This window comes from Stegostoma tigrinum, chromosome 16 (genome assembly GCF_030684315.1).
Source record: "Stegostoma tigrinum isolate sSteTig4 chromosome 16, sSteTig4.hap1, whole genome shotgun sequence".
NCBI classification, from domain to species: domain Eukaryota; kingdom Metazoa; phylum Chordata; class Chondrichthyes; order Orectolobiformes; family Stegostomatidae; genus Stegostoma; species Stegostoma tigrinum.
In genome coordinates, this window is record NC_081369.1 from 18,931,890 (window position 1) to 18,957,951 (window position 26,062).

A 26,062-nucleotide genomic window follows, 5' to 3' on the forward strand; every position below is an offset into this window, starting at 1 on the left:
AGTGTTTCAGGCTGAGACTCTTTATCGGGACTGTCAAAGGGTTTTGGCCCAAAACGTTGACTTTCCTGCTTCTCTGTTGCTGTCTGATCTGCTGCGCTTTTCCAGCCTCACACCTATAGATTTTGGCTTCCAGCATCTGCAGTCCTTGTTGTTTCCATATCTTTCTACATGTTTTGCTTTTACTTTGAGATATGTATGGAATACACAGATTTAAAAAGAAAACGTAGTTGGCACACAGAATAAAGCTGAGTGGGTGGGAGATGATCACTGGTTGGACTAACTGGCCTGCTCATTTCAATTCTCATTTGAGTATTATATGCAAGAATATCAACAGGATTAAATTTCCTCAGAGCTATTTCATAAGTTGTACATTGAATTATTCTTCCTAAAATGACAACCAGTTTGGATAAAGTCCTTAATCAAGAAAGGTCATAATGTTGTGAATATTGCACGGCACTCTGAAAGTTAACAGGCGAAGGGGAGAGCCTTTGTGGTAGCTAGGGGAGTGTGGCTGTATGACAGTCCGAGTCAGGGCATAATTAGAACCAGGCCGACAGTCTCATAGCAGGGTAAGGGAAGTGGAGAGCAGCTGAATTCCTTCAGCAAACTCAAGGGGTGGTGAGGTGATGAGGAGCAGTAGCAATGTTCCCTGTAAGCTGCGCAGCCATGCAGCTGCTCGGACGCTACATGCTGACCACAGTGGCAGGAAAAATCACTGTGAACATAAAATGGGAGGGAAGCTCCTGTGGGTGGGGTGGACAGAGGAAGAGAGGAATGGGGATCAGGAAGTTGGTCCCTCATTCCTCTGGGAAGTTTGGGGAATGGGATGGTATTTGTTGTGGGGTGATGAGCACAGATGAGGAGCTCTAATGGAAGGAGTTGGAGTCGAAGTATACCCTTATGGGAAACTTGCAATGGGTTGGTTTGGGAGTGTTGGGGGCATGGAATAAGGAACAGCAGGGTGTCTCCTACACCAGTGGTCCCTGGTGAAGGGAATGGTCACGATCTAAAATGGTTCCTGTGTAGAAAAATCATACGATTAATTGTTTATTTAGGAGTGGCCAAATGCAAGAATGGGAGCAAGGGAAATTGCAGACTTTTGGATAGACATGTCACACATATAGAACATAGAACATTACAGCACAGCACAGGCCCTTCGACCCTCGATGTTGTGCCGACCTGTCATACCGATCTCAAGCCCATCTAACCTACACTATTCCATGTACGTCCATATGCTTGTCCAATGACGACTTAAATGTACCTAAAGTTGGCGAATCCACTACTGTTGCAGGTAAAGCGTTCCATTCCCTTACTGTTCTCTGAGTAAAGAAACTACCTCTGACATCTGTCCTATATCTTTCACCCCTCAATTTAAAGCTATGCCCCCTCGTGCTCGCCATCACCATCCTAGGAAAAAGGCTCTCCCTATCCACCCTATCTCACCCTCTGATTATTTTATAATGTTTCAATTAAGTCACCTCTCAACCTTCTTCTCTCTAATGAAAACAGCCTCAAGTCCCTCAGCCTTTCCTCGTAAGACCTTCCCTTTATACCAGGCAACATCCTAGTAAATCTCCTCTGCACCCTTTCCAAAGCTTCCACATCCTTCTTATAATGCGGTGACTAGAACTGTATACAATACACCAAGTGCGGCCGCACCAGAGTTTTGTACAGCTTCACCATAACCTCTTGGTTCCGGAACTCGATCCCTCTATTAATAAAAGCTAAAACACTGTATGCCTTCTTAACAGCCCTGTCAACCTGGGTGGCAACTTTCAAGGATCTGTGTACATGGACACCGAGATCTCTCTGCTCATCTACACTGCTAAGAATCTTACCATTAGCCCTGTACTTTGCCTTCTGGTTACTCCTACCAAAGTGCATCACCTCACATTTGTCTGCATTAAAGTCCATTTGCCACCTCTCAGCCCAGCTCTGCAGCTTGTCTATGTCTCTCTGAAACCTACAGCATCCTTCGTCACTGTCCACAACTCCACCGACCTTAGTGTCGTCTGCAAATTTACTAACCCATCCTTCTACGCCCTCATCAAGGTCATTTATAAAAATGACAAACAGCAATGGACCCAACACCGACCCTGGCGGTACACCACTAGTAACTGGTCTCCAGGATGAACATTTCCCATCAACTACCACCCTCTGTCTTCTTTCAGCAAGCCAATTTCCGATCCAAACTGCTATATCTCCCACAATTCCGTTCCTGCGCATTTTGTACAATAGCCTACTGTGGGGACCTTATCGAACGCCTTGCTGAAATCCATATACACCACATCAACCGGTTTACTCTCATCTACCTGTTTGGTCACCTTCTCAAAGAACTCAATAAGGTTTGTGAGGCACGACCTTCCCTTCACAAAACCGTGCTGACTATCCCTAATCAATTTATTCTTTTCTAGATGATTATAAATCCTATCCCTTATAACCTTTTCCAACACTTTACCAACAACTGAGGTAAGGCTCACTGGTCTATAATTACCAGGGTTGTCTCTACTCCCCTCCTTGAACAGGGGAACCACATTTGCTATCCTCCAGTCATCTGGCGCTACTCCTGTAGACAATGACGAGTTAAAGATCAATGCCAAAGGCTCGGCAATCTCCTCCCTGGCTTCCCAGAGGATCCGCGGATAAATCCCATCCGGCCGAGGGGACTTATCTATCTTCACCCTCTGTAGGATTTCTAATACCTCTTCCTTGTGAACCTCAATCCCACCTAGTCTAGTAGCCTGTATCATATGTTATACATTATATAGTTAGTTTCCTGTTAAATTTAATTCCATCACTATAAATAAAAAGACAGAATACAATGGAATGTGTAACAACACTCACAAGCTTCTGTTTAGCAATGGTTAGGTCCTTCAGAATGTGGTCCACAAATTGATCAACTAGACCAGCAGTGACACTGAGCTTCACTTCACTGTCAACAGAAAAAAAACACACTATTCATTATTTGCTGGAGCTAATCAAGAATTCTCTCCCCTGGTGGAATCACCGGTGTGACAATTATACAAGAAAACACTGATTCCATGGTACAAAATCAGTTTAACTTTGCACTGTGAGCTAGTTAGTAGTGACTCTAAACAACACTAAATGTAATTGCAGCTCCATGGGCAGGAAAGGATATACTAAGCATTGATTTCATGGGACTATTACTACCCTGTCAATCCTGTAACTTCTGTAAATGCCCAATTTAGAAAAAAAAAACTTTTTAAAAAATGACTAAAATGTGCAGCAGAGATCTTATAGGTAGTTCCAAAGTGAGAATCGAAAAGTCTCCACCACCTACAGGATGTTTTGCAAATGTTTCAACATTTTCATGCCACTGTGTGGACATGAACAGAAGTTCTCTTCACTCATCCAGGACAGAGGGTAGGGCGTGTTTGCACTTCACAAGTAGACCAGCAAACAAGTGACATTTTATTGAGCTGGATATTTCTATCCCACTATCATTATGAAGAAATCATGGTTTAAATAAGGAACATGGAACCATACTTGACAAAGAACAGCAGTCAAATATTTCATCTTCTAATACAATTTGCCACTGTGTTAAGGGAACAGTCACAGCTGTGGTAGTGGCTAAATTTCAGTGGCTAGCTGTGGTCTGTAGTCAGCAGTACCATGCAGAATACTCACTTTAAACCACAACTTCACAAGTCTCAACACCCACACAGGATTTGACATTTCTAATGCCAACTCTTTTTCTCTTGCTGGCTTTAAAAGCTAAGTACCATCAAACGGGCAGCTTTGTGTTACCTATATCCACTGCACATGGGACTGAGATTGTCACAGCTCATTTTACTTGCAATCCAAAGCTGAGAGAGAAAGGTTATTCATTAACAAATTAAATGTTGCTCAAATAAGCCATTTTAATTCATCGTTTTCATAGTAATAAGACCAAGCTCCTGGAAGGCAAAACCCAACAAATGTTTAGCCCTTGGTTTCAAAATTAATTATACTAATCCCTAAAACTGATTTGGCTTTCATAATTACATTCTTATTACTGTCCAGTAATTATTACATAGAAACAAAAACAAACATTCTAACAGAGGTACGCTCAGGAAAGTTTGGTTATTAAAAGGGAAGTGAAATTTAAAGGGAATCACTTTTCACAAAATAGTTAAGGAAGTCAATTGTCCCATTCTATACTTTTTGCTTTCGATACATGTTTTTATTCATTCAGGAGATGAAGGCATCACTAGCTAGGCTGGCGTTTATTGCCCATCAGACAGCAGTAAAGATCGACTACATTGTTCAGGGTCTGGAGTTATATGGGGCCAAAACCAGGTCAGGTTGGCGGATTTCCTTCCCTAGAGGATGTGAATGAACCCGTTGGGTTTAATATTGGGGTTTAAGTGATGGAAAAATAGTACACCCAATATGTTATAACCAGAACATAAATGTCCTGCTGCAATCCTTTACCAAGGCTCTGTGTATGACAGGGAGGATTCATCTGTTATTTAATATCTTGAAATCCATTCATAAATAATGTATTGCTAAAAAGATGGTGACCCTCTGCTCAACTTTAAAATAAAATGACCTTTAAAAAAATCTCTCTATCAATATTGACTTTGAACACAAATCTCTTCTTGATGTTGCTTCCCTGTTAAGTGTAGTTTATAGAGGATTACAGTGAAACTCTGGGGTGTAGAACTATCCAGACCTGAGTTTGTTCACAATCTCCAATCCAGCCTGTTCAACAATTACACTCCTTATAAAGTCCTTGGGAATGAAGATTTTACTGGATACTTTGTTAATTAGCTGCTCTTGAATGTTGGCTTTCTGCAGAACGTTAGGACAGAGCATGCTGGTGGACTTCATGAGGGATTGAATGAGGGTCTAAGAAAAGAATGAAAAAGAAATCATTAATATTTGGAAGATGTTGTAACATGAAAATAATTTTAGGGATGATTGGATTCTTATTAATATGTACTCGTGCCATGATGTTCTTTTATGGCAGTTTTTTACAGGTGTCATGCCCAGAGTAGTATAAAGCTATTGTTTACATTACTAGAAAAGATACACAATACCTTTGTAACCTGGGAAACACTGAACACTATGGGAACAACGCTAAGTCAAATTAAGTCTTGGCTGAGAAAGAGAGTAGAAGTCAGAATTTGTGTAACATGTATACAATTCACGAACATCGTATCAGTACTTGTCTGTAAGAATGAACACACAACACTGCGGCCCATTTTATCCTTTTGCATCACACACCTTCACAATCACAAATCTACATTTGTGCAGCATCTATCCACCTTTATAAAACTCCAAAGATAAGTGATGGAAGAATAGTATACCCAGTATGTTATAACTAAAACCACAAATGTCCTGCTGCAAACATTTGCCAAGAGTCTGTGTACTGCAGGGAGGATTCTTCTATTACAATTGATATCCTTCTGAGTCCCATTCATGCTTTGGAACCCCTGTTCAATATAGTAGCACTCTTGAGACTCTGAGGTTGTTAGTCATTGAAGAATTATTATGCCACAATGAAAACCAGTTCTCTTCTGCCTTCAGTTTTCATGGCTCAGCCTCTGCTGCTCTGACAGAAGCAGAGCTGCTTTCTGGAGATGCTTCAGGTGGATAAAAGGAAATACATTTAAAGATATGGCTCTCCTACAAACAGGTAGCCTAGGATTCAATTATCAAGGTATTTAATCTCACTCCATGGCAGCTTTCCCTCTAACTGTACTCTTGGACTGTGGGAAGGGAGATCTTAGTTACTCCTCTCTGCAATTAATACTTTGCACCTACAGACGACTAGCAAATCAGGCATGGCATTCTATCAGAGATAATGGGAACTGCAGATGCTGGAGAATTCCAAGATAATAAAATGTGAGGCTGGATGAACACAGCAGGCCAAGCAGCATCTCAGGAGCACAAAAGCTGACGTTTCGGGCCTAGACCCTTCATCAGAGAGGGGGATGGGGAGAGGGAGCTGGAATAAATAGAGAGAGAGGGGGAGGCGGACCGAAGATGGAGAGTAAAGAAGATAGGTGGAGAGAGTATAGGTGGGGAGGTAGGGAGGGGATAGGTCAGTCCAGGGAAGACGGACAGGTCAAGGAGGTGGGATGAGGTTAGAAGGTAGATGGGGGTGCGGCTTGGAGTGGGAGGAAGGGATGGTTGAGAGGAAGAACTGGTTAGGGAGGCAGAGACAGGTTGGACTGGTTTTGGGATGCAGTGGGTGGGGGGGAAGAGCTGGGCTGGTTGTGTGGTGCAGTGGGGGGAGGGGACGAACTGGGCTGGTTTACGGATGCAGTTGGGGAAGGGGAGATTTTGAAACTGGTGAAGTCCACATTGATACCATTAGGCTGCAGGGTTCCCAGGCGGAATATGAGTTGCTGTTCCTGCAACCTTCGGGTGGCATCATTGTGGCAGTGCAGGAGGCCCATGATGGAGATGTCATCTAGAGAATGGGAGGGGGAGTGGAAATGGTTTGCGACTGGGAGGTGCAGTTATAACTTTCCTTCCAACAAAAAAAAAGTGACTCAGCAGCCCACAGTTAACTGATTAAGAATAATAAACTGATTCACTTAAGCCTCACTTAGCAGCTGATTTGGATTAAAACTTAATTTAAATATTTTAATCTGAATATGATTCTAGATCAGTAATATGGGAGGAGGACACACTCCTATCAACATCAACAGAGCTGAGGTGGAGAGAGCCGAAAGCATCAAGTTCCTAAGAGTGATAATAACCAAACAATCTTTCCTGGACCTCCTATGTAGATGTGATGGTCAAGAAGGCTCAACATGCTTCTTCTTCCTCAGGAGGCTTAGGAAATTCAGTATGTCAATAAGGACTCTCATCAACTTTTACAGATGCACTATAGAAAGCATTCTATCTGGGTACATAATGGCTTGGTATGGAAACTGCTCTGGCCAGGACTGTAAGAAACTACAGAAAGTTGTGTGTGTAGCCCAGACCATCACAGAAACCAACCTCTCATCCATGGTAGTAGGAACAGCAGATGCTGGAGAATCTGAGATAACGAGTTGTAGAGCTAGATGAACACAGCAAGCCAAGTAGCATCAGAGGAACAAGAAAGCTGACGTTTTGGGCCTAGACCCTTCTTCAGAAAACGTCAGCTTTCCTGCTCCCCTGATGCTGCTTGGCTGGCTGTGTTCATCCAGCTCTACACCTGGTTATCTCAGATTCTCCAACATCTGCAGTTCCTACTACCTCTAAATGAAAGGAGAGACATTTCAGATGCAAAATGTCAAATGGATATTAACTCATTCACATTTTCTTTAGTGTCCCTGAAACAGTTGACTAAGACGACATCTCCTTTCCCCATACAATGGCAGGATTGTAAGACTGGTTAAAACACAAAAGAGCTCATATCTTCCTGGAAGAAGACAATCTGCACATATACTGCGGGGAAAATATGGTTTGCAGAGCTTTTAAAGATCCAAATCATCCAGATGGCTGGTTCATACCTGGATTTCATCATCTACAGCCTCGGAGACTTCTTCAGCAACTGACTCCAGCTTGTGTTGCACCGTTCTTAGTAAAGGTGGAGTTTTACCCACTTGGTACAAGGTTGGCAATACCTGTAAGACAAGAGAGTAGTAAGGGAATGGAACGCTTTGCCTGCAACGGTAGTAGATTCGCCAACTTTAGGTACATTTAAGTCGTCATTGGACAAGCATGTGGATGTACATGGAATAGTGTAGGTTAGATGGGCTTCAGATTGGTATGACAGGTCAGCACAACATCAAGGGCTGAAGGGCCTGTACTGTGCTGTAATGTTCTATGTTCTATAGATGTGAGAGAGAGAATGAGCAAAACAGCTCGAAACTCCAGGTAGTAAATAAAAACCATTATAAATCATTAAAAATCTATGTTAAAATGAACTTTTAAAGGTTTCATAATTCAACCCTTCAATTCTTTACTTCTTGAGGAAGTTGAAATTAACGTATTAATGAACAAGACTGCCTAAGATCAAATTACAGGAACTTACTTCTTAGACAATGATATAAGCAGAGGCCAGATTCTCTTTGACCTTGCTAATTAATTAGAATACAAGAAAATATGAAGGTCATGACAGGTCATACAGCAAAGTTTTCAACTCTCCCAGCTTGCTGTGTTTGAGTGCCCGCAAAGCTGTTTCTCTGCATTTCCAACAACCTAGAGTTGGAAAATTGGTGTTCATTGAGATTACAGAATGGTATGAAACTAAACTAAACATTCAGCCCCTCGGGACTGTACATCATTTTCTCCACATGAGAAATCTCTAATTGCGCTCATGCTCACTTGCAGACCTGTACCCCTCTCTTGCCTCACTTCAAGAACAGTCTCAAAGAAACGGGGAGGCAGGAATCATATCATAGGATTGCCAGTCTCCTTTCTCAGCAAAATGTCTAATGCGTTCTTTTTAAAAAAATATCTCATTACGGGACAAACTTTTCACTTTTAAAACAAATGAGCGTGAGAGGGTACGGGGTGGGGGGGGGGGGGGGTGCGAGAGCCCGGTTCATTCAGCCAAATGAACCTTCATTTCAGGGAAAGATGTCTTTAACATCAGAAATGTTGTTATTTGCAGCCCACATAGTAAGGGCTGGGGGAAATATCTTGTGCTGTTTAGAAAAAAAAAGCCAAAAAAATAGAAGTATTAAAGAGGAAGACAGCCTACAAAAGTTATGAAGACACAAGGTTAGGGAAATTGTGAGAAGCAGTAAGTGAACTGAGTCAGCACCTCATTTAATGATCTCAGGAAGACAGCATCCAATGAAAGCAGACATTTGCTAAAAAAAACTGATCAAACGGAGTAAAAACATAAAGGTCAGTCAACTGTGACTGACAAAGGAAGTTAAGGATTGCATGAAATTAAAACAATAGGTTTATAAACTGGTCATAAATACTAATAAAAATGATTGGGAAGTTGTGAAGAATACAGCAAAGGAGGACTAAGAAACTAAAACAGAAATTGCTGGAGAAACTCAACATGTCTGGCAGCATCAGAGGAGAAAAAGCAGAGTTAACATTTCAAGCCCAGCGACTCCTCTTTAGAATGGATATGGGCCAGGATAAAGGTGGCATTAAGCTGATAATGAGGACAATGAGTAAGTGAAAACGTTTGGCTGTGCTAAAAATAGCTCATGTCATGACAGGAACAAAAACAAAAGTTGCTTGAAAAGCTCAGCAGATCTGGCAGCATCTGTGAAGAAAACTCAGTTAATGTTTTGGGTCCAGTGACACTTCCTCAAAACTGATTGTAGGTGGGAAAATGTTGGTCTAAATACAAAAGATAGGGTGGCAGGGGGAAGGGGTAAGGATTTAATGATAGGCAGGGATAGAGCCCAAAGAGAGAGAAGAACAGTTGGACATTCAAAGGAATTGCTAACGATCAGGCTGGGAAAGTGAATAGTTATTAATGGGGACTGTTAGTGACTAACAGCAGCGGGTATGTAATTGCAGGCTATGTGGTAACAAGGCCTGGTGTGTGGGGTAGGGGGCAGGGATATGGGAGGGGTTAGGCCCTAAAGTTATTGAACTCAATATCGAGTCAGGGTCCCCAAGACGAAAATGAGGTGTTGCTCTTCCACCTGCGCGGAGCTTCTCTGGAGCACAGCAGCAAGCCTGAGACAGATGTTGGCCAGGAAACAGGGTGGTGCGTTAAAGTGGCAGGCAACTGGAAGCTCAGTTTTTTTTGTGGGGGCGAAACGTAGATGTTTGGCAAAGCGGTTCCCAGTCCACAGTTTGTTTCCCCAGTGTACAGGACACCATATTGTGAACGGCAAATGCAGTAGGCTAGATTGTGGGAAGCGCAGATAAAGTGTTGCTTCACCTGGAAGGTACGTTTGGGCCCTTGGATACTGGGGAGGGAGGTGGTAAATGGGCAGCTGTTACAGCTTTGGCGATTGCAGGGACAATGGCATGGGGCTGTGGAGGGGTTTTGGGGGTGAAGAAAGAGTGGGCCAGGGTATCCCAGGGAGAACGGTCCCTGTAGAAGGCAGGCAAGGGAGGGGAGGGGAATGTGTGTCTGGTAGTGGCATCTCACTGGAGGTGACAGAAATGGCATCTGATGATCTTCTGGATGTGGATGCTGGTGGGATGCTAAGTAAGGGCAAGGGGAAGCCTATTGCTGTTGTGGGAGGGAAGAGAGGGGGTGAGGGTGGAATTGCAGGAGATTGGTCATGACAGGAGCTGGGATGTGTAGGGGGTGGGTTGCGGGTGGGTAAAAGACATAGAAGGAGGTGATCAGACTGAAAAATTATTGAGGTCAACATTGCGCCCTGAAGGTTGCAGAGGCCCTAAAAAGTGGAAGATGAGCTGCTGTTCTTCTAACTTGAACTGTGCCATGCTGGAGCACTGCAGCAGGCCCCCAAGACAGAAAACGTTGGTCAGGGAACATGTGGTGTGTTGAAGTGGCAGGTAACTGGAGGCTTGGAGTCATTTTAACAGACAGAACTTAGGTGTTCTGCAAAGGGGAATCTAGTCTGCACTCTCTCTCTCCAACTGCAGAGAGAAGCACACTGTGAGCAGTGAATGCAGTGGTCCAGATTAAGTGAAGAGGATGGTAAGTCAGCGTCTCACCTGGAAGGTGTGGGGAGGTGTTGGGAGTGGAGGAGAAGTGGACCAGAGTATCTTGGAGGCAATATGCCTGGGAAATACTGACAAGAGAGAGAGGAGAGGAATGTGGGTCTGGTGGTAGCAGTCTGCTGGAGGTGGCAGAAATGGCAGTTTATAATCCTTTGGATGCTGATGCTAGTGAGGTGGGAAGTGAGCAGCCGGGGACCCCATCACTGTTGCGGGAGGGAAGAGAAGGAGTTTAGGGCACAAGTGCAGGAAATGGGTTGAATGCAGCTAAGGGCTTTCGCAACCACAATGGCAGGGAATTCTTGGTTGAGGGAAAAGATGATTTGAGGATCCCCCTCCCACCGCACCCCCGCCCCACTGCGGAAAATGGTGCCATCAGAACAGCGTGACTGAGACAGAGAAACTGGGAGAATGGAGTACAATCCTACTGAAAGCAGGATGTGAGGGTGTATAGTCCCGGCAACTGTGGGAGTCAGTGAGTTCGTAGAGGACAATCAGTGGCCAGCTATCCTTGGAAATGGAGAAAAAGATGTCAAAGGGAAGGGAGGAGTCAGAGACAGATGAAAATGATCTGATTGGACACAATCATCACGGATTTGAAAATGGATAGTTGTATTTTGCAAACTTGTTGAAATTGTTTGAAGATGTCACTAACAAAATTGATAAAAAAGGATGGATGTAATATATACTTGGAATTTTCAGAAAGCTTTTTAAGATGATCCCCTTGAAATTGGTTAGCAACATTAAAGCACATGGGATGGGAGTAATGTATGGTCATAGGTTAAGTATTGGCTAACAGCCAGTAAAAAGGAGAGGAGGAATGAATGGATCATTCTTGCGTTAGCAGACAGTGACTAGCGGGGCAGTACAAGAGTCAGTACTTGATCCCCAACTGTTCATATAAATGGGATGTGGGGACCTAATGTAATATTTCCAAATAGTACAAAGCTCATCAGAAATGGGTGCTTGTCAGGAAGAAGTAAAGTGGCTTCAAGAGTATTTGGACAGGCTTAGCGAATGGCCAGGGACATCACGGTGTAAAATATCCATAAATGTATGGTTACCCATTTTGGTACGAGGAACAGATGTACATAATATTTCTTAAATGTTAAGAGGTTCAAAAATGTAGATGTGCAAAAGGACCTGGGTGTACCTGTTACTGAGTTACTAGAAAGCTTGAAGCGTTTGCATGTTAGCTATTAGGAAGACTGATGAAAGCTCAGTCTTTATCATGATAGGCTCATCCAGCAGATTAATTTGCATGGGATCAACAGTGATCTGCCTACTTGGATTCAGAATTTATTGCCCATTGAAGGCAGAGGGTAGTTCTGGAAGCGTGTTTCTCTGGCTGGAGGCACATGACTCGTGGTGTTCCATAGGGATCTATACTGGGACCTCTGCTATTTGTGTCATCTTAACGATTTGGATGAAAACGTAGATGGGTGGATTACTAAGTTTGCAGATGACAAAGATCAGTGGAGTTGTGAATAGTGTAAAAGGTTGTCAGAGGATACAATGGGATATAGATCAGTTGCAGATCAGGGCAAGTGTGAGATGCTGCACTTTGAGAGATCCAATGCTAAAGAAAAGTGTACAGTTCAAGGCAGGATCCTGAAGAACATTGACGTATAGGGGGATCTCGGGGTTCAAGTCCACAGTTCCCTGAAAGAGGCCACACAAGTAGCTAGGATGGTAGACAAGCCGAATGACATGCTTGCCTTTACTGGTCAGAGCATTGAGTACAAGAGGCAGGATGTTATGCTGTAGATTTAAAAGACTTTGGTTAGGCTGCATTCAATCCTGGTCACAACATTACAGGAAGGATCTGGAGGCTTTGGTGAGGTTGCAGAAGAAGTTTACCAGGATGCTGCCTGGCTTAGAGGGCATGAGCTATAAGGAGAGGCTAGGAAAAAACCAGGCTTGTTTACTCTCGAGCAGCAGAGGCTGAGGGGAGCCATGATAGAAGTCTATAAAATTATGACATATATAGATAGGATTGACAGTCAGAATCTTTTCCCTAGAATTAAAATATCTAATTTAATTTAAGATGAGAGGGGGAAGTTCAAAAGGACTTGCGAGGGACAAGTTTTCTTTTAAAAAACAGAGCGGTAGGAGTCTGGAATGCACCACCAGGGTTGGTGGTGGAGACAGTTACAATAGGGGCATTTTAAGGGGCTTTTGGATAAGCAAATGAACATAACAAGGAATGGAGGGATATGGACTAAGGGCAGGCAGAGGGAATTAGTTAAATTTGGCATCATTTTTGGCACATCATGGGCTGAAGGGTCTGTTCCTGTGCTGTACTATTCTAAGTTCTATATGAGGGTTGAGCACAGGAAGAGTGAAGAGTGGAGCCTTGCTTAGGCTGCATCTAGAGAATGGTGCGCAGTTTTTGTTCTCTTATTTCCGGAAAACTACTATTGCCATAGAAGGAACACAACAATGGTTCACCAGATTTGTTCCTGGGATGGCAGAACTATCCTATGAAGAGAGATTGGGCAAACTTGGCCTGTATTCTCTGGAGTCTTGAAGAATGAGACATAATTTCATTGAAACTTCCAAAACACTTAAAGGAATGGACAGGGTGGACACAGGTAAGATGTTGCTCCTGGCTGGGAATTCAAGAGCCAGAGATACAATTTAAAAATAAGGGGAAAGCCATTGAGGACTGAGATGAGGAGAAATGTTTTTCCTTAGAGCTTTGTGACTCATTACAATTCTCTACCTTTAGGGTTGTGGAAGTTCATTCTTTGAGTGGAAACTGTTTGATTTTGGATTATTAATGGTGTACAGGGATGTGGGGATAATGTAGGTAGATAGCATAGACATATTTGATCAGCCATGAGCATATTGAACAATGAAGTAGGCTCGATGGGCTGAATGGCCTATTCCATTTCCATATGTCAACTGAACATGGTGCTTTAGTCTGGATATGGGGATTGAGCTTTGGGTGTTGTTAAGGTTGTTTGTGGGTAACAGTGTGGAATCTTTCTTTCTGATATCTTTGATGAGACATTTTTGAAATAGCTCTTGGAACTGATAACTAGTCTTTTTTTTGTCTTTTATGTGATAAATTTAATACACTTTTATTAAATGTTAAATAGCAGCCTCTTGTGAATATGTTCAGTGACTGAGACCTCCGAGGTAAACAAAGGGAATTCACAGTCTGTCTATCATTGAGTCATTCTGGGATCTGACCTGTTAGCGTCAACTGGAATCGTAACATTACCCTTGTGGGATCTCCTGTCCAATGTGCTCAAGATCATGCTGGTCACAAATAGGCCTGTTCAGTCAGACGAAGATCGTGGCAAAAACATGTGGCCCTGAATAGGTATCATCCACAGATTGAGGGATAGGCAATGTGTCTGAATCACAATGTAATATTTCACACAGTGATACACCATTCCAGTAGCACCCTGAAGTAAGAGAATACATGTCTAAACACTTTGTACTTAAAATGGTAGCAGCCTTTTCAAGGACTCACAGTGGTTAATGTCTTAGCATCCTTTATGACTTCTTCAGCAAATACCACATCTTCTGGCTTTTCTTTCACAGAGTCTTTGTTAATGATGCTCAAATCTTCTTCCACCATTTCACACATACTATCCACCATCTGTATAAAATTAAAAGAAAGCTGTGGATTCAGTTGATTTCCTTACAGTATACATTATTACATGTCCTGCAAAGGAAATTTATTTCTTGTTGATATAATTTTTGGTCCTATTTTTCTGTCAACAGGCACTATTGTAAATTGCTATGTCAAAATTTCCCATTCAAATTTGCTATGTCAACTGTCACAGGTTAGTTTTAGGCTCTGACCACTGGCTAGCTCTTAGGAGTACATTTCCATTTACCCCTTCATTATCCTCTGTGTGTAAAGTAAATCTTATACTCAGCATCTGATCCTGACTGATTTGTTAGCGTCTTGTATCAGACAAAACCTTGAGAAAAACGAAAACACAAATTCAGCTTTAACTTCACTTTGGTGATTGTCATACCCGTAAAACGCAGCTTTAAAATAGTTAGATTCATTAACACCAGCTTTGCTGCCGTATAAATTAACTCAATATTTTCCCTCCATCCTGGTTAGCATCCTTGATATTATTTGTTATATAAAAAGAGAGCAGAAAAATAAGGGCCTCTATCGAGTGGAGAAGATTTAGACATTAATGCTATCAGCATAAAAACATGGAAAGTGTCCTCATGTCTATGGATGATGTCACCAAAGGGCAATCGTAGAAGAGCAAAAGCGTGGAGCGAGGAAAGATCCATGAGAGCATTCCTAGATTACAGTCTATGGGCAAGAGAAGTAGCCAATTTATCTTTTGCCAACTAAAGTGAGCAGAGATTTCAAATGGATTATTCACATTTGAATTATGTTAGATGAGAACTGACAATAAATTCTGATTTTCCTATCAATAATGAAACAACTCCTTACCTGCTGTGTGGAACTAGTTATAATTCTCTCTTGCAATCGAAAGGCCTGCTCTGGCGAAAATTTCTTAATCTGATTGTTCCGTAAGACGTACGATTGTATCTGGAAATCAGAAACTGGCCTTATAAATCTGCTTTATATTTTATGCTATACATTTCCAAACCAGTATCGATTCAAAATCACAACACCTTCTACTATACAATGCTGTCAGAAATAGAATAATGGTACTTCTTACTTTCTGCAGTGCTTCCTCGGTTTTTTCTGGATTACTGCGGTAAGCCTGGGACACATCACTCATTGGGAAAGGCATTGACCTTAGTGTATAATTCCTGGAAAATAAAAAGAAAGTGATAAAGATGTTTTTGCTTCAGAAAAAGCTTTTTCTGAAGAAGGGCCCAGAACCAAAACGTCAGCTTTCCTGCTCCTCTGATGTGCTTGGCCTACTGTGTTCATTCAGCTCCACACCTCATTATCTCAGATTCTCCAGCATCTGCAGTTGCTGCTATCTCTGACACTTAGAATGTGTCTTATTAGGACAGGTTGGACAGACTGGGTTTGCTTCCACTGGAGTTTGAGGGTGACTTGACTGAAGCATAGAAGATCCTGAGTAGTTTTGACATGGTGGCCGCAGAAAGAATGTTTCTTCTTTTGCTTTGGGGAATGGGGTGTCTGTCCAGAACTAGGGGGCACTGTATTAAATTTAGGGTACCTTTTTAGGACACAGATGAGGGTAATTTTTTTTCTTATGAGATTCTGCAACTTGGAACTCAGAGTCTCAGGTCATGGAGGCAAATCATCAGCTATTTTTAAAGCAGAGCTAAATGACCAGAGACACAAGGGAATTGAGGTTATTTAAGGTACGTGGAACATAGAAAAGCCATGATCTTAGTAAATAGTGGAGTGAACTGAAGGGGGCTACATCTGTCCTTGTACGTTCGTATGAATTTGTTTGGATGCTGATACCTAATAGTATTCTTCATTGACCCAAACAAAATTCCAGTCTTTCAACAACATTAGCACTGTGGAGATTCAGTAGGTTTCTCCATTTTATAGGCTTCTGCACTGACAGTGAGAGATGGCAAGTGGAATAGAAAGAAGAACAGTGGACACATTTACATCATCTGTGGGCAATTCTCATGTTCAGCGAGGCTCAAGGATTCTCTTCTGAAAGCACAAATGACATTGTTATCTGTGTGCTGAAGTTCAACAAGCGGGATTGAAATCCAAGAAGAAAACAACACCAATGAGTTGAGGTTAAAAGTTTTCCATCTATTCTGTAGACAATGTTCACACCACTGGGAAGCTTGCTCTTAAGAAAAAAACAATGGTGGCGATGAAGGTGGAGAAAAGGGCAGGACAGTGACGCATCCTTGCTTGACCTCAAAAGGATTCTGTTATGTACCATGACCAATATCTTATTGTGGAGAAGGTAGAGGGTGCTGATGAATTTCACTGACAAGCTGGCCTTTGACAAGTTCTTTCACATCACTTCCCGACTGATGGAGTCAAATTTTGGACATGCTGATGAAGACCATGTAGAGTGGTTGGTTTGTTCCTGGTATTTCTCTTGGAGTTGCCAACCAGTGAAAATCATGTCCAAAGTTCCATGGTTTGTTCAGAAACCACACTGGCATTCAGGAAAGGATTTCCTCAGAGACTGGAGTAGGCACCCAGCAAAGGTACAGGTAATGATCTTCCTGCCGATAGAGAGTAGGGAGATTCCTCAGTAGATCTCACAATCTACCTGGGCTTTTACTAAAGATGGTGACAATGGCAATGTCTGAGATTGGAAGGATTTATTCGTTGTCCCAGATTTTCAGGAACACTTGATGGAGATGACAAGTTAGTTCTGCCGTTCCAAGTTTGAAAAATCTTATCTGGAATCCAGTCTAATGCTGTGGTTTTTCCTTTCTTTGTGCATCCGATGGCAGCCTCAAATCCTTTACTAACCCGTCCCAGTGTAACTTCCAATCCATCCCTCCGTTATGGCCAACAGAGATACCCGCCCTCGCGTGGAATAATGCCACTACCTAGGAAGCTACCTCTCATCTACAGCTGACATTGATGCTGAGCTTCATCATCGTATCCAAACTATAAAGCACCACCTTTGGATGCCTGACAGTCTTCGATGGCCATGACATTCATGCGGACACCAGGATCCTTGTGTAGAAGGCAGTCACCCTTCCAACTCTTCTATATGACTCTGAAATTTGGACTATGTATAGACGACACCTCAAGACACTTAAGAAGTACCACCAATGCTGTTGGAGACGGATTCTTCACGTTAGTGGGGCGGCAGGCATACCAACATCAGCATCCTTGAAGCAGCTAATAGCACCAGCATGGAGGTCATGATAATCTGAAACCAACTCCACTTGCAGGGGGGGGGGGGGGGGGTTGACCACATACTTAGGAATGCCCGAGTTCAGACTACCAAAGCAAATCATCTTCACCCAGCTTGAGGAAGGCACTTGAAGAAGAGGATCGCAATAGCATTTCAAAGACTCCATGATGGCTTCTCTCAAGAAGTGCAACAGAGATATCAATGCTTGAGAGACCCTCATTCAGAAGAAACTCATTTGGAGAAAACTCCTGTATAAAAGAGGCACAAGTATTTGGGACACCGTTGGCAAGAGGACGTATGGAAAAGGAACCAGATAGATGAATGCCAGAGATCTCCAGGTACAGGACCACTTCCACCTCCCAGAAACACCTGTCAAATGTGTGGTCAGAGATGTGGCTCATCAGCCACACAAAGGACCCACAGAATCAATGACCATTGATGTAGGAAACTCCATGAGGACAATCATATCCATTAGAGTGATTGCCAATGTCAGATTGTAATGTACTTCAGCTTGAGGGTGGCTAAAGATAAACATTGGAATGGAGAAGATTTGCTTTCAGCTTTGCAGGTATATTTGCAAACTTGTGGCACAAAATAGAAAATAAAGGGATTGAGAGTAAAATGTGCTGTACCAGTGATGAACACTCTAACAATGTTAATCTGAAATGCCTTAGTTTTGCTGCTAATGTCAGGTGCTGGAGTTTTAATTTTTAAAAAAATGTTTTGAATCCAACACACAGAAGGACCAAGGACAATTACAGTACAGAAGGAGTAACTCATTTTACTTAAAATTATTTTCTATTTATTAATCTCTTACATTTTTGCAAAAAAATTAATAGCATCTTGTAAATTTGGATCAATGAGTTCACTTATTGCAATCTGGGCAACGAAGATAACAAAAGCAACATTTTCTTGTTTTCCAATATTTTATTACAGAAGTAAACAGGGCATGAGATAATAATTAATACAACATTATGTGATAATTACCTCTCCACAGCACTTGCAATATCCAGGAATCCCACAGCTGTAGTGTTGTTTCTGTCCCAAATCACAGTTCTGCAATTAACAAAAATCAAAACCATCGTTAACAATATTATTTCCATTCACTGCTTCCTTCTTCTGCAGTTTGAGTGGAAAAACTTCAATTGGTTAGAGATGAAGACGTGAGATTCACAGATAATATGCAATTTACACTGTGTTCACAATTGCTAATCCTGATCACCTTATAGAAGTACAGGGTAGAATTCCCCAAGCAACATGGGTCTTGCAGGCCTGCTGAAAAGCTGTGAGAGACTTAGTGTCTTTTTGGGAAGGCCTGCTGAGACATGACAAATGGTGGGTATTCGCCTGGGATCAAAACGACAGTGACAGGTACCCCACCTGGCACCAGTGGCAAGATAGTCAGGGGCAGGCGACTCTTGTGCTCAGCAATGCCACTGAAACAGCCCTGCATGTTGTCAGAAGGAATTCTGAGTCTTCGGATCATGGAGGATCCAAGCTAAGTAATGTTGAGAGCGCTCATTGGGGTGTGGAATCTGAAGGAGATGGAAGACAGAGGTTGGAAGCCAGGGCAGAGGCCTTCACAGTTTGACCCATCACGCGCAACATTTGCAACAAGACTCTTAAAAGGTGCATTAATGCTGAAAGCAGAGCTAATCGTCCTGGCATTCACGCCAGAACTTAATTCTGGTGCAGGTGGGAAGGTGAAGGATTTGGGTAAAAATGCTACTCTGCCTAATGAAATGCTCTTCCTGCCTACAAACTCATGAACAGAGAGAGAAGATTCAATCCATAATCTTGTTTGAACAGTACTGCATATTATTTAGTTTTTTAAAAAACAATAACCACATTACATCAGAATTTAAATTGCTTGGAAAATTTGTGGCACTATTTTCAGATTTTTACACTCCCTCAGCACTTGTTAACCTCATATTGAATGACATCTCAGCCTTGTAATCATTGCATCTTTCCATTTTAAGGTAGTATAGAAATTGTGAAAGTCAGGGGGTGGACAGCCAAGCATTAGATATCTCAGATGTGTTTTGATTTCTGCATCAAATGTGCTAATGACCGTGATGATAATCACCAATTATTTGTCGAATGTAGATCTCTTTTTAATAACTGAAAAGTTGGTTTTGGGATCATGTCTGCCCGAACTATATTGGTAAATTGCCATTTGATGCACCTGTAGTCATCAGCTTGCATTGAAATACAGGATGCGCATTGTTAATTATGTCTATATCTGTGGTTCATCTTTGCAGTTACACATGAAATAAAAGTGTTCTAATCGTAGTTTCCAGAAAAAGGGCAACACTATATTCGAAAAGAAATCAGCAAAACATTGTGGGTGCTGGAGATCTGAAATAAAATCAGAAGATACCAGAGAACCTCAGAATTGGTTCTGGATGACTATTTTGTATTTTTCTCTACAACCACCATTCCCTTTTTCTTTTGATACGCAACTCCTTTGATCACTAATTTCACTCACCCTCTAACTTTTGTCTGATCTTCCCTTTTGTTTCACATGTCCCTCCCTCCATTTCAAAAGCATAGAACCTATAACATTTCCAATTCTCTTCTCTTCTGAAGTCACATTGAAACAGAATTAACATTTTGAGTCCTGTCTCCGTAGATGCTGCCTGACCCACTCGGTTCCACCAGCACGTCCCATTAACAATGTGCATTATGAATTGCAGCAGTTTTGCTTGTTTCATGGACTTATTTGAAATGAAGATGCTTTGTATGTTGCATTGTGCTATGCTCATAGTGCAATTTTGTCTTTTCAAGAAGCTTTTCAATTCTGTGGAAATATTGAGGCGTGGAAACTTTATCACCCTTATTGATGAATACCCCAAGTGACATGAGGAGCTAATCCACATTAAGCACAAACAACACATACCTAAGACTTGTGTTAATCTGCAAAGCTTTGGCCAACATCTTTGCTCCAGTGTCTCCCATAGCATTGCCACTGATGTCAATCTTTTTTAAGCAGGTGTTGCTGCCCAGAGCATTAATGAGAACATTGGTTCCAGACTTTAATCGCGAATCAGCAACTGACAAAGACTGCAGAGGCTGAAAGGAAAAGCAGGAAAATTAGTTGTTTTTCATTATTTTTATAATGTAAATATGCATTTATAAAATTATGTTCCAACATCTTTTCTTTGCCTCCTGGCATAATTTACAGATAAAAGTGAAAGTGACCAACTTACTTGTGAGCTTTAGTCATTGCTCATTGTCACTTCACAGGCAACTGTGAAGAAGATAATATTAATTTCTCTTTGCCAAGAACCAGCCTTCTGTACCATCTCCACAAAGGCTGGTATCCTGTCACCAAGTTGCCCTTTATTTACACATAGGCAGTCCTTGACATTGGTCCAACTCCCTCTTGGCCAGCCCTCAGAGCAAGCAGAATCTGACACTCCTCTTTTTATCTGTCAGCTAGGACTCCCTGATTGAGCCATATTCCATAGGGTTCACCTGACTGACCCCATTACAATCATTACACATTTCATCTTGACCCTATGTAGCAGCGAAGGGCAAATCAGGAACTTACACTGTGAAGAATTTGGGATATAAAAGCTCCGTGTTACATTCCAATGGAGGAGTAAATTGGAATACTGGCCATTCCACATCATCACAACAATCAAAGTTGTATTAAATAACTTAAATAACAATCATTTTTAAAACTGTACCTAAATTGTTTATTTCAAAAACCCCTCAATTAGCATGAAATATAACGAGGAATCTCAATATAAACTGAGAAGTGAGGTATCTGGAAGCACAGCCAGGTATAACCTCTCAAAATAAAGCTGCAGTTGTGAGCTCCAAAACACAGGAGTTTTTTGCAATTGGATGCTTTCACCGAAGATTCCAAAAATATTTAGGAGCACACACAGTAAACCTGATCTGCTATTCAGCTAGACCGTGGCTAACTTTATATCTCAATGCTATTTTCATACACTAGCCCAGTATCCCTTGATATCCTTACTATCTATAAATGCTTCAATTTCAGTCTCAAATATATTCAATAACTGAACCTCCACAACCCTTTGTCATCAAGAATTCCAAAGATTCACCACTTCTGAATGAAGGAATATCTCCTCAATAGAGTACAAAATAGCCTCTTTCTTATTCTAGACTAAGTCTCATTGTTACATAGCCCCAATGCTGCTCCATCTACCTGTCCTGCTTTAAGAATTCTGTATACTTCAATGAGATCACTTCTCAGTCATCTAAACTCAAGAGAACATAGGCTCAGCCACCTCAGTCTCTCCCAATTGTTACAATCTTACCGTTCCAGACATCATTGCACTCCCTCCTTCCTAATAACAGACTAAAAAACTGTACACAATATGCAATATGTCTTTCCTTTCAAACTGTAAACCTATTTGGATCCGAACTGATTATGCTTAATTAATAATGCAAACTGAAGAAACACTAATAAGAATAGAAAAACCTGGAAATATTCAGCAGGTCTAGTAAAGAGAGGAACAGAGATAATGATTCAGATTTATGGTTTTTTGTCAATTCTCAATCAGGAAATCTTTTGCCATTTAGTTTCTCCTGTCTTCCGCCTTATCTCGCATCTTAAGTTTTGTGCTTTTCCCCAAGATTTCCATTTTCATTTCTTAAAATCAATATATGTATAAATTCTGTCCATTCAGATGAAATGTCATTGAGCCAAAATGTTAATATTAATTGTTTCTCTCTCAAAATGCTGCCTGACCTGTTGAACATTGAAATCTCATCGTATTAACTTCAGTTATTTTAAGAGGACAATAATAAACTTACACACTCTTCATCCTGGATGAGTTGGACAATCCTGTGTAGAACATCAGCCAAGGCTCTGAAAATATTAACAAAGGTTTGAGACTAATTCAAGTGAGTCCAGAAAAAGATGTTTCAGCCAGATTCTGCACCACTTCAACCTCATTTTCTACCCTCACCAGCTATCCAGTTTCTTCTGTCCTACCTTCATGACTGTTCTGATACTATACTTCACTGTAAGGTTCCATAACACTTTTGCTATGTCTTTCTTATTACTCAACGAAGGATTCCGGCAATGTAATTACCAGAGCACCCAAACCATGTCCAATCAATTTCAAGCATTTCAGCTCTAACCATTCTCCCTGCAAGGTTCCCTTAGCCTTCTCTTCCACCAGATCATCCTCTGTCATATCCACTGCCTCAAGTATGATACCATCAAACACAGTCATACAGCACAGAAGCAGACTCTTCAGACATGCCGACCAAGCTTCCCAAAATAAACCGGTCCCATTTGCCTGCATTTGGCCCATGTTCCTCTAGACCTTTCCTATTCATATACCTGTCCAAATGTCTTTTAAATGTAACTGTACTTGCACATACCACTTCATGTTGCAGTTCATTCCATATATGAACCACCCGCTGTGAAAAAAAGTTAGAGCCTCTGGTCCCTTTTTAATCTTTCTCCTCTCACCTTAAAAGTATGCCCCCTAGTCTTAAATTCACCCATCCGAGGAAAACACTTGCTATTCACCTTATCTATGCGTGTAATGATTTTAAAAATCTCTATAAGGTCACTCCTCAAATTCCTTCACTCCAGGGAAGGAAATTTCAGCCTATCAACCTCTTCTTATAACTCAAACCCTCCAGTCTCGGTAACATTCTGATAAATCTTTTATGGACCCTTTTCAATTTAATAATATCCTTCCTATAGCAGGGTGACCAGAACTGTACACAGTACTCTAAAAGTGGCCTTGCCAACATCCTACAAAACCTCAACATAACATCCCAACTCCTGTACTCAATGGTCTGAGCAATGAAGGCACATGTGCTAAATGCATTCTCAACCACTTTGTCTACTCGCGACGCAACTTGACGCAATTTTCAAAGAACTATGTACCTGAACCCCTAAGTCTCTCTGTTCAACAACAACACTATCCAGGACCCTACCATTAATTCTATAAGTCATGCCCTTCATTTTACCAAAATGCAAAATCTTGCATTTATCTGAGCTGAAGAACATCACTTGGGACATCTCTGCGATTCTAATGAACACACACAGGAATGTGGGTCACACCCCACAAATGTTGGTGAGCTCCTTTGAGAAACAGTCCTCTAAGTTCTGATGGGCAGAGCTCATCTTTTGATGCAAATTAATCCTCTGGGGTATTAACTGCCTTTAACAAAAATACAAATTAGCAGCAAGAGTAGGGATTTCACCCCTCAAACTTGCTCCACTTTTCAATAAGTTCACAGCTGATCTGATTGCAATTTCAAATCCAAATTTCCATCCAACCTGCTAACCTTTCAATACCTGGTTTAACAAGAATCTATTTGTTTCTATCTTAGAAATAGTCAACCATTATCCGCACAAGAAGAGAGTTCCAAAGACACTCAGACCTCAAAAAAAAATTGCGACCCCTAGTTCTATATTTTTCTATTTGAGGAATCAGCCTCTCCACATCTACTTTGTCAATACCGTTTAGGATTTTATATTTTTAACCCAGTCACATCTCATTTTTCTAAACTCCGAGAATACAAGCCTAACTTACCCATCCTTCCTCATAAAACAACTTCCCATTACAAGCATCAGTTCGTATAACAGGGCTCAATCTTTATTGGTTTCAGGATAGATATAGGAAGGCATCCTACTGGATGATTTAGTTTGTTTGAATAACACATTGGCATTGCCTGTAACCCTAGTTATCCTGAGAATTTGGCAATAGGCCTGCCACTAGAATTGCTGCAGCTCCTGTGGTGAGGGTGTTCTCAAAAGAGAAACTGCAGGATGTTGATCCAATGCTTTAGACATAAATCAAAATATACAACTTCAGAGGAAAATTAGCTTCTGATAATACAGATGTCTGACTTGCTTTAGTGTTCAAATTGTTGGCATAACTGGTCAAGGATAGGGCAATGAGGAACTCAACAACAGTGACACTGTTGGTGATCGGGCCTTTTGTTTCACTTTTGTGGCCCCAATATTACCAGCTGCTAATACTGACTCATGTTTGTAGTGGCTCTCGAACAGAATTCAGCTAGTCCCACACCCTAGCTGTATTTCTGTAGTGCTTGTATTCTGGAGTTTATCCAATTACTCTACCAGAGTCTCTCAGGCAGTGTAATCTCAATCCTAACCATTCAGTGCATAAATGTGTTTGCCCTTGGGACATCATTTGGTCTTTTACCTTTCAGCTTACATTGAAGTGCTCTCGTTCTTTACTCTTCTGCTGATGACAATAATGGTCAATCTATTCTGCTCAGACTCTTTGTGGTTTTTAACACCTGTATCAAAACTCTTGTTGGCCTTCCCTTTCCCAAGGGGACTAGCCTGAACATCTCTAATCTAAGGCCTCAGAAGAGCTGCTCTTGGAATAGTTATCCATAAACAGTTTTTGTGGCAGTGAGGAAACCTCTATGTCATTTATGTCATTGAGATGTTACATTTCTTTTAGCTTAAGAGTCATAGAGATATATAGCACAGAAACAGACCTTTCGATCTAAATCATCCATTTCGACCAGATACCTTCAATTAATCTAGTCCCATTTGCCCATATCCCATTAAACCCTTCCTATTCATATACCCATCCAGATGCCTTTTAAATGTTGTAATTGTACCAGCCTCCACCACTTCTTCTAGCAGTTCGTTCCATGTAGGCAACACCCTCTCCTTTAAAAAGTTGCCTTCCATGTCCCTTTTAAATCTTTCCCATCTCACCTTAAAACTATGCCTTTTAGTTTTTAAATCCCGTACGCTAGGTAGAAGTCCTTGACTAGTTACCTTATCCTGCCCCTTTATGATTTTATAAACATCTGTAAGGTCAGCCGTCAACCTCTGGTGCTCCAGGAAAAATAGACCCAGCCTATTTAGCCTCTCCCTATAGCTCAAGCCCTCCAATCTTGGCAACCTCCTTGTAAATCTTTTCAGAATCCTTTCGAGTTTAACAACATCTCTCCTATAGCAGGGACACCATAATTGAACACAGTATTCCAAAAGTGGCCTAACCAATGCACTATGCAGCTGCAACATGACCTACCAACTCCGATACTCAATACACTGCTCGTCAGCCCACAACATGTTTCATGCTTTGGATGATCCTTAGCACCTCTGCCTTTTTGTTGTGAGCTTTGTTTTGAGCTTGAGTCATTTTGCCAGACACAGGAAGTTTTGTTCTTTCAATCAATCAATTAATGAATATCCTGAACATTTTTAATAAAACTAGTCCTGCTGTTGCTTGACAGAAAATCCCAAGTGTTTCTTTGCAGATAGTGATCATGTTGGATTTGAGGACACCCCAAATACCACGGATACATTGCTTCTTGAAGTTTAAACATTCCTTGCACTAAGGCATTGAATTTGATCTTTTATTAATCGGATTCTTCAAAGCTTCAATGTTGATCTTTCATTGGGCCTTTTTCTGTTGCACCTGTTGTTAGGGAGTCAGGTTGATGGACGCAATTATATGAATAAAAACAAAGTTGCTGGAAAAGCTCAGCAGGTCTGGCAGCATCCGTGGAGGAGAAAACAGAGTTAACGTTTCGGGACCAGTAACCCTTCCTCAGAACTCAGATTACATGAATAATTGGATAACTGGTCAAGCAGTCATTAGCCTTGCTCTGAAGGTGTCTGTAATTCTGAGCATTATCGATGAGGTCCCACCTGACTGAGTGTTACCGAGATGTTTTGTACTTCTGGCAGAACAGGCTACTCGTAAAATGTACGTTTGGGAGGAGTCCTCTGG

At 41.5% G+C, this 26,062-nt stretch overlaps 1 protein-coding gene across 1 annotated transcript in view; it reads right to left on the minus strand.

The window, feature by feature from the left end:
- Nucleotides 1–26,062, minus strand: part of carmil2 (capping protein regulator and myosin 1 linker 2) — a 175,759-nt gene that overhangs the window by 52,137 nt on the left and 97,560 nt on the right. The window contains exons 20-28 of the mRNA XM_059651643.1: nucleotides 22,128–22,182; nucleotides 20,236–20,408; nucleotides 18,324–18,392; nucleotides 15,228–15,321; nucleotides 14,996–15,094; nucleotides 14,042–14,170; nucleotides 7,455–7,568; nucleotides 4,676–4,851; nucleotides 2,845–2,932 (exon numbers count right to left, since the gene is read on the minus strand). Coding sequence (XP_059507626.1) covers nucleotides 2,845–2,932; nucleotides 4,676–4,851; nucleotides 7,455–7,568; nucleotides 14,042–14,170; nucleotides 14,996–15,094; nucleotides 15,228–15,321; nucleotides 18,324–18,392; nucleotides 20,236–20,408; nucleotides 22,128–22,182 — 997 coding nt within the window. The remainder of the gene's footprint in view (nucleotides 1–2,844; nucleotides 2,933–4,675; nucleotides 4,852–7,454; nucleotides 7,569–14,041; nucleotides 14,171–14,995; nucleotides 15,095–15,227; nucleotides 15,322–18,323; nucleotides 18,393–20,235; nucleotides 20,409–22,127; nucleotides 22,183–26,062) is intronic.